This window comes from Festucalex cinctus, chromosome 9 (genome assembly GCF_051991245.1).
Source record: "Festucalex cinctus isolate MCC-2025b chromosome 9, RoL_Fcin_1.0, whole genome shotgun sequence".
Classification (NCBI taxonomy): domain Eukaryota; kingdom Metazoa; phylum Chordata; class Actinopteri; order Syngnathiformes; family Syngnathidae; genus Festucalex; species Festucalex cinctus.
The window spans coordinates 21,322,603-21,331,418 of record NC_135419.1 but is presented as its reverse complement, the minus strand read 5'-3'; the positions used below and the strand labels follow the sequence as shown (position 1 = coordinate 21,331,418).

The 8,816-nt window shown below is 40.7% G+C and overlaps 1 protein-coding gene across 1 annotated transcript in view; it reads left to right on the top strand.

Annotated features, from left to right (window-relative positions):
- The first annotated feature begins 223 nt into the window (after positions 1-223).
- The window catches only part of LOC144025885 (homeobox protein EMX1-like), a 10,476-nt gene continuing 1,883 nt past the window's right edge, over positions 224-8,816 (top strand). Inside the window, exons 1-2 of the mRNA XM_077532271.1 lie at positions 224-844; positions 8,193-8,377. Coding sequence (XP_077388397.1) covers positions 493-844; positions 8,193-8,377 — 537 coding nt within the window. The 5' untranslated portion in view covers positions 224-492. The remainder of the gene's footprint in view (positions 845-8,192; positions 8,378-8,816) is intronic.

The following is an 8,816-nucleotide window of genomic DNA, read 5'->3' as shown; positions in this document are numbered from 1 at the left end:
GGCGTGTTTCCCATCCCCTTGCATCCAATATTTCGACAAACCAATCCAAGTGAAAATAAAAATATATATATAAACTAAAATTAGATTGGGATTCTTTTCCAATTTTTATGCTTGAGATTGTTGGATATTTGTGGAATGATTTGGGGACGGCTAGAATTTCGACTTGTTCTTCCTGCTGGTCGTCGTCATCTAGTGCGCATGCGCCCGGGAGTGCGACGCTCTGGCAGGTGCGTCTCACATGCACTCAAGTAGCGCTCCTCGTGAGGTGACAAGTTTCTTTGCCTTGGGGGGACGGCGAGGGGGTCCGCTTCGCCTCGTCGTCGGAGTTTTATTTTAAATTGGCGCCACTCCTCCCTCACTTTGGCGCCCTGACTGACACGCACGGACGCACGGGCGCGCGCACGGGTGTCCCGAAGGAGCGGGATGATGGTTCGCCTGCTGTAAGCTTCGGGTTTGTCGCGGGGGACTCCTCCGGGGTCCCCTCCGGCCGCCATGTTGCAGCCGCAGCAGCTCGGGGGCGTCAAGAAGTGTTTCTCCATCGAGTCTCTGGTTGGGAAGCAGCAGCGGGAGCGTGGCGCCGGCGTCCGTCCCGCCTTCGACGAGCCCATCCGGCCCACCGCGCTCCGTTTCCCGGAGGCCCTCATGCAGCGTCCCCTCCTCAGTGGAGTCGGCGGCGTCCGGACCTCGTACTCGTCGCTCGGAGCCAACTTTGGACCGCACGTGTTGGGCCGGCATCATCCCGGCCTCGGCGGCGTCAGCCTGCCGTACCCCGCCGCGGGCCCCCCGTGCGCGGCCGGATCGTGGATCCTCCACAACCAGCACAGATACGCGCACGCGTTGCCAGGTAAGACGCGAGCTCCTTCCAGGATAAGAATTGATTTAACTAATAGAAAAAATAAGTAGAAATAAAAGTACAAAGTTGTGACGTCACGTTGGATTTCAAATGAAAAAAAATGTTTCTCCTGAAAAGCGAAAAAGGCGCCCGGCAAAATGTATTCTTGACCCGCTTTTACAATTAACGACGCCAAATCTTTCAAGCCATTTGTTTAGAATCAAACGATGACAAACAAGTCATTGCTATAAGTGTTTTGTTTTGTTTTGTCTTCACAATTCCATATAATTAAAACCCAATTCGTAAATGAGACAAAAACAATTTGACTCATTATTATTATTTGATTCGTCAAAAAGACGAATAAATGCAGGGAGTGATTATTTTTGCGTTTTACAAAAGATTCAAAACAGATAAGCCTGAAAAAATGAAACATTAAAATTTCCAAGCTGAAAATCGGATCACCAAAATGATCAAAACGAAAATGACAACGACTGTTTTACAACACATTTCAATTCTCCTTTTGGAAAAAAAAAAAAGATCCAAATGTGCATTCCAAATTCGACTTTTTACATTCTAGACAACAAAAGTTTGTTTTACTCTTGTATAGCCTAGAGCTTGTTTTTTTTTTTCATTTATGCATATTTAAAAAATAATTACGCATTAAAAACGGACTATTTTGTACTTATTAAAAACAAATGTATAATTTCACATCAGCTCAAATTAAGCGTCAAATGCAAGAAACAATGTTTTCATGTTCATGTTTGAGGCGTGTGCATTTGAAAGCCCAGATCATAATTCATACTTCATTTCAATTGAATAAAACATAAAAACGGTTGTTGATCATTTAAATAAATAAATGGGGGAAAAAATCACGTGGATTTGCTCACAACAAATTAAACGAAAGGGAAGACAAAAATCCAGCGTCGACTTTTATTTTTCAAACACGAAGTTTTTGCCACCGACATTTCTGCATTTCTTTTGGGATTCCTTTATTTATTTATTTATTTATTTATTTTTAACTTCTTGTAAGCCACACATGGGCCTCTCCCAGGCGGAGGATCGAACCCACGCCAACCGGCACCAAAAGGCAAGTGATGGTTCCACTCCTCCACCTGGAGCCCATTCTTTTGGCATCCCATTTGATTGACACATCCTTTTGTTGACGTCATCAATTGATTTACAAGAACCGCCCACATTTAGGAGCTGGCCGAGGGGCCTCAAGGCCTGCACTGGTAGGCCTGGTTGACCCCCCCCCCCCCCCCCCCCCCCCCCCCCCACACACACACACACACACCCCAAACGACTTTTCACGTGCACGTGTGTGTGCGTAAAAAAGCAGAAGTTGAGCCGCCACTCAGCTCGTTAGCATGTTAGCGTACTTATGCGTGCCATAATGCGGCCGTCGGTGGCTAATATGCAAAATGAGCGCGTGGCGGCCGGTAAATATGCTAATGAGCGTCACCAAGTGTGTTTGTGACGCACACAGCAGTACAAGTCCCGACTTGTTTCCTGTGCCAGGGGGATGCCAGCTTTAGCTTAGCATCATCTTCCTCAACACAAACACACGTCATCACTTCCTGCCTGTGTGGGTACTCGTGTTTTACGCACTTTCGATTGTGCCTTCAGATTGGCAGTGGAAATTTTTAACACTCAACTTGATCGTAAATTGAAATAAAATATTCCATGTTGACTTTTCCGCTTGAAGAATCCGACATGAGCCACTAAAGCTGACTTCCCAGACTCAAGCAGTCGAGGCAGCTGATGGTTGATTGCGTTGGCCTGGCCCGTCCTCGTAACCCGGAACTTGTTTGTAGGAATGGCTATTTCTTTTTTTTTTATTATTCCAGATCTTGAATGGAAGTTGATAAGCTTCAGGGCTCCATGTGGAGGAGTGGAGCCGTCACTTGCCTTTGGTGCCGGTTGGCGTGGGTTCCCTCCCCCGCCTGGGAGACCCATGTGGCTTACATGAAGTGAGCTTATATGTATGTATGAATGAGTGACTTAAAAAAAAAAAAAAAAAAAAAAAAAAAAAGTTGATAAGCTTCACTTCTTTATTGTTGTGCTAGTTTGAGATGGGAAAAAATAAAAAATAAACCAAACATTGTGCACTCAAATCTCTTGCTGTACTTAGTTTATTCTAGCATCCGGATGATGATTCTAGCATGAATTTGTTGGGGCACATATTCATTTTTAAGATTTTGACATATTCACCCAAAAAAAAAAACCTGAAATCCATCGTGCTATTTTTTTTCCACGCTAAAACGTCAACACGTAATGTTTTGATGATGACAACGTTGAATGTTGCTTCGCACACAGCAGCTCACTTACCGCCAAAAAAAAAAAAAAAAGTAGAATGAATATTTACTTGGAATCAGTGTTTCAAGTGAAAAAAAAACAACTATATATATATATAAAGAAAATTTGTGGTATTTTTATTGTAAATTTTAATATTAAATATTATTTAATACCACTGTGTAGGTATAAAATTAAAAGGGAAATATTCAGGACTGACATTAATTAATATAACCAGCACAGTGGTGAGTGAAATGACGCAATCACATGCCCACAAATTTGCCAATAAGTTGGAATTTACAGTACAATATTATATTGTCCTGTGTTTTCATCAGTATCAGTCACGTGTAATATTCTGGCCACTCATGTTCAGTAATTAGGTTGCTACTTACAAGTTATTTTTTTAAAACACTTATCAGTGAGTGTTTTACGCCAGGATCCCTGTATGGGATAATGAGAGCCTATCAACTTCATTGCTTGCATCAACCATTCAGGATATATCATCTCAGTATCGTAAATGGGGTGACTTGCAGAAGTTAGGTTTATATTTTACAGTAAGCTTTGCTTTCATTTTATTGTTGATCATTCTGACAACATGATGATGCAGACTTGCTTGGAGTAGCAGTTGGAAAACTATCTTAGGAAAGAAAATGTATATTCACATTATTACTGCAGAAATATGCATTTCGAGTTTCTTCCACACTTATTTTATACTTACCAGTACAACCGTACCCCACACACTGATATTTTCGTTCGCTGTAGAGGAGAAAAAATAAGCTTACCTACCGCCGGCTTCACTTCTTGTTTGGCATGAGGGATCCATGTTATTTATTTATTTTTTACGTCCATGCCGTCAGCCTGCGAATCCACCGCAGAGTCTGACGATCTTTCTTTTTTTTTTTAAAGCTTTGAGCCAGGACAGCACAGTAGCAATTTTCTTAACATTTTCTTAACTCAAGAATTATGGTTGTACACACGCTTTGGGGTCGGCGAGCACTGAGCTGGACAAAAAAAAACAACAACAAAAAGAGCATCAGGCTAGCCGCTAGGCTAGCATCAGTTGAATGACGCAAGCACGCTTCTCTCATGCAGCGCTGATATATATATCACAACTGGAGTAATCCTGCGCTTGGTGATCAGCGCACGGACTTCTATATCATATGTAAGTCAGTGGATGAACGGCCCTCGGCGGAACAGCCTTTTGGGATCAAAATATGTATTGTCAAGTGTACCGGAACGCTGACAGACTGTGACAGTACGTTCTTTGCACATTGAGAAGTACCGGAACGCTCAAGGGAGATTTTTAGAAGTGCCGGAGCTCCGTACCGGTACGTTCCGGCCCACTTAAAACACTGCTTGGAATGAATATATTTACTTGGCAAGTTGACTAACATTGTGCACCCCTAAAATTTCAGGTTTGAGGCCCCTGTGCTGCTGTGAAAAAAATAATTAATAATAACAATTAGTCTGGAACCCTGTATGATGATGACAAACTTCATCAGTCACGATTTTTACACTCCCAGGGGGGGAAACACACTTTTCAGAAGTCTACTATACATTTAAATAAAATGTTATTACATATCATTCTGTCAGATGTAAACAGGAAATTAACACACAGTTCTAATATTCATGTTTAACACTTTAACACAGTTGTATGAGTCTTTCATACAACACAAAATAGGAATCAAGATTTAAATAGGCCTGCTGTATAAGTAAATGTGTACACTTGTGTTACATTCGAGGATGGTCGGAAGTCGGAAAAATCCAAGATGAAACTTCCCAGTTCCGACCTCAAAGCGTTCGAGGTGAAAGTAAACAACTAAAATGGCGGATACTCGGATAGTGATAAATTGTTTTTTATTTTGGTCCTCAAAACTCAATTTGACCTCCAGAAAACTTACCTTTTTGCAATTTTGCTTCATTTATTGTTTTAATCTTATTTCATAAGAATTCCATACAGTTAAGTAGTTTACCGTATAATTCCATGTAGGGATATAGCGGCAATAATGTCATGTATGTTGCGTTACGTGAAGTCATGTCGAATATTTATGAATGAAGAAAGCTATCTAGTTTTATATTCGAGTAAATTGTGTTTTGTCATTCAGAGTGACGTTACATTGTAGTCCACCGGTGAAGTCGGGGTCCTTTTTTTCTTCTGACTTCGCAAGTGGAATTTCCAAGTTCAAGGGGGAGTTCCCGGACGCACTTCCTGGTTTGAACTGGGAACTGTCCGACTTCCCACCATCCTCGAATGCAGCATTACTCTACAGTACAGCCCCTGTCGCTGATCATAAAAATGTTATGAGATAGCTCTAAGTCTTTCTTACATTCATTCGTACATGTTTAGTCAAACCAAACCAAAGCATATAAATTAGAAATTAAAGTTAATCCAGTTGCACCATAGGAGACAAATAAATGAGCATTTAAGCACATAAAAACAATGCAAATATGCAAGATTTTCATTGAAACCCCCTCATAGAATTGACGATTTGCATCGGTTTATGCTTAAATAGCTCATGGACGATGTAATGTCACTACATAAACACGAACAAAAGATAACAAATCTTACCATCGAATCGCTTAATGAGATGTTAAAGTAGAAAAATCCAAACATTGCTGCACAGTTTGCAAGAAGTAGCGTCACGATGTAAATGAAGCTCCTTGTTTCAAATAGACCGCGTCGAGTCGTCGACGTCCTGTTACCTTTGACCCTGACCAAAATGCGCCTGCAGCGCCACCGCTAGTTAGTGGCCAAAAATATATCGCATTGGTACTGCACCAAGCATACCATTGAAAGTCAATGGGAAAGAGTTAAGGCCAGTTAAGCTCAACTATCTGCGGCATCCACGCGAGCGGGTTCACTCCTCTGCCTGGGAGACCCCATGTGGTTTACATGAAGTGAGCTTGTGTGTGAGTGTGTGAATGAATGGTTTAAAAAAAATAATCTCCAAAGGCTCATGCGTCAAATAAATGACCAGAGATAAAAAAAAAAAAAAAAAAAACACACCACAAAAACACAGTTTGAAATTTGATTGTGAATAAGCAATTCAATGATAGAGCTACCTTCAATTTTGGAAAAAAAAAAAAAAATAGTCCAATTTTCAAAAAGTGGTGGTATCGGTATTAGCGATACTGGCTCTGTATCGGTATCAGATGGATACCAAACTGCAGTATCGCACCCCACTACAATCCAGCCAAATGTACAAACTGGATTCAATATTCCAACGTGGGATCAACCCGAAGCACGCAAAGAAAAAAAATTGATCGCTGTTGAAGCGACATCCGACACCCGAGCACGACCTTACAGGAAGTGAAGCTCACGTTAGCACGTTAGCGATGCTAATCCAATGGAAAAGTCCTCCCCTCACGTTTCTTGTCATTCTTTTGCTTTTGCGGTCGCCGTCTGTTTTGGGATCCGACAAAGTCCAACGAGTGGATCTGATTTGCGTGCGCGCTCCACCAACAACGACGTGCGTGCGTGATCCTTCGTTGATATACTTTACATAAAAACAAAAGACGTAAATGTCGGGCCTGGCGAGATCGGACGCGGCCGTCACGCCGCACGCAAAAATGTCGGTTGACTCGGCGGCCGGCGGGACAAAAGCGACAACAATGACGGCGAGCGCCGAGCGGCGGCCGTGTGACATTCACATGCAAAGCGCACGCTGAGGATCAACGGCAAACTCGTTCGCTGACGCAACCGTTTTCATCTGCTGCGCATGGATGAGGCCGGAAATTGGACATTACAAATCGGATTGGCGGACGAGCGAATGGCTGCGAACGGCGCCGTTACTTTGCGACATCGTCATTTTCAGCGACACGTCATCAACGTGATTTTAGTTCACCAAAACTAATGATAAAACTAATATTATAATAATTTATTATTGAAATAAAAACGAAAATTCTTTTATTTTCATTTAAAATTACATTTAAATATACATTTATTTATTTCATTTAAATTCGAAATTTTAATTTTATTTTTTATTTTTGAAGCGACATGTCAAGGTTATTCATGAAAAACTAATGAAAATTAAAATTCAAAAAACAATCTATTCACATAATAAAAACAAAAATGTTTTTATTTTAATTTAAATTACATTTAAATGTAAATTTATTTATTTAATTTATATTTTTATTTTAAAGCGACATCTTCAGTTCACAAAAAATTTATGAAAAAACTAACATTCAAAAACTAATTTAGTCACATAATAAAACACAAATGCCTTTATCCATCCATCCATCCATTTTCTTGACCGCTTATCCCTCACAAGGGTCGCGGGGGGTGCTGGCGCCTATCTCAGCTGGCTCTGGGCAATAGGCGGGGGACACCCTGGACTGGTTGCCAGCCAATCGCAGGGCACACAGAGACAAACAACCATCCACACTCACAAGCACACCTAGGGACAATTTAGGGCACCCAATTAACCTGCCACGCATGTTTTTGGAATGTGGGAGGAGACTGGAATACCCGGAGAAGACCCACGCGGGCACGGGGAGAACATGCAAACTCCACCCAGGAAGGCCAGAGTCCTCAGAACTGGGAGGCGGACGTGCTAACCACTTAATTCAAAATTAAACTTAAATATAAATTTATTTTATTGAATTGTAACTTTTATTTTTTTTTCCAAGCAACATCTAAGTTATTTTACTTCACAAAAAATTAATGAAAAACTAAAATTCAAAAAACAATTTATTAACGACATAAAAGCGAAAATGCTTTTAATTTAAATTTAAAAATTCATTTAAATATAAATGTATTTATTTATTTAATTAAAATTTTAAATGTTATTTTTTATTTTAAAGAAACACATCTTCAAGGTTATTTTACTTCACAAAAAACTAATGAAAAAAAATAAAACCCCTTATTATGTAGATGGACACCCGGCAGGCAAACATTCTTAAAAAATAAAATAAAAAAAAATATTGATACTGACTTGATATCGATAATATCGATATTTGGATCGATCCGCCCACCTCTGATGGATTGGGTGTTTGATTGCGTTAGCATTTCTAATGTGCTAAACCCTTCCGTAAGCTCCACTTCCTGTTTGTGTGTCCCGTTGTCCAGGTGACGACAGCGGCGCCGACAACTTTCTGCTGCATGACGCTTTCTCCCGCAAACCCAAGCGGATCCGGACAGCGTTTTCTCCCTCGCAGCTTCTGCGTCTGGAGCGAGCGTTCGACAAAAACCACTACGTGGTCGGCGCCGAGAGGAAACAGCTGGCCTCGGCGCTCTGCCTCACCGAGACGCAGGTGAGCGATCAGCAACACGGCAAGCGGTCGAAGGGGTCCAAGTTTCTTGAATGTTACCTCAATTCCCTAACCAGGGCCCTAACTAGAGCTGCATCATAACAGAAAGTATGCAGCAATGACATTCATTTTATTCAACCTTTCGTCTTCTGTTTTTTGGAAAAATTAATTTTTGTGTGTGTAATTTGTCAGACTTAGTCGTTCATACACTTTTAGACTTTTCTGCCTTTTTGTTGAATTTCTGACATTTTTGGCAATTTTATGAATATATTGTGGTCATTTTCTGCCTCACTTAGTTTCGTCTTTCTTTTTGCTATCAATTTTGTGGACATATGGTATTTTTTGCGATTTCGTCTTTTTTGAACATTTTCTTTTCTGCATTTAAAAAAAAAATACTTTTGACTTTTTTTTTCTTTTTTCTTTTTTGTTAATTCCAAAGATA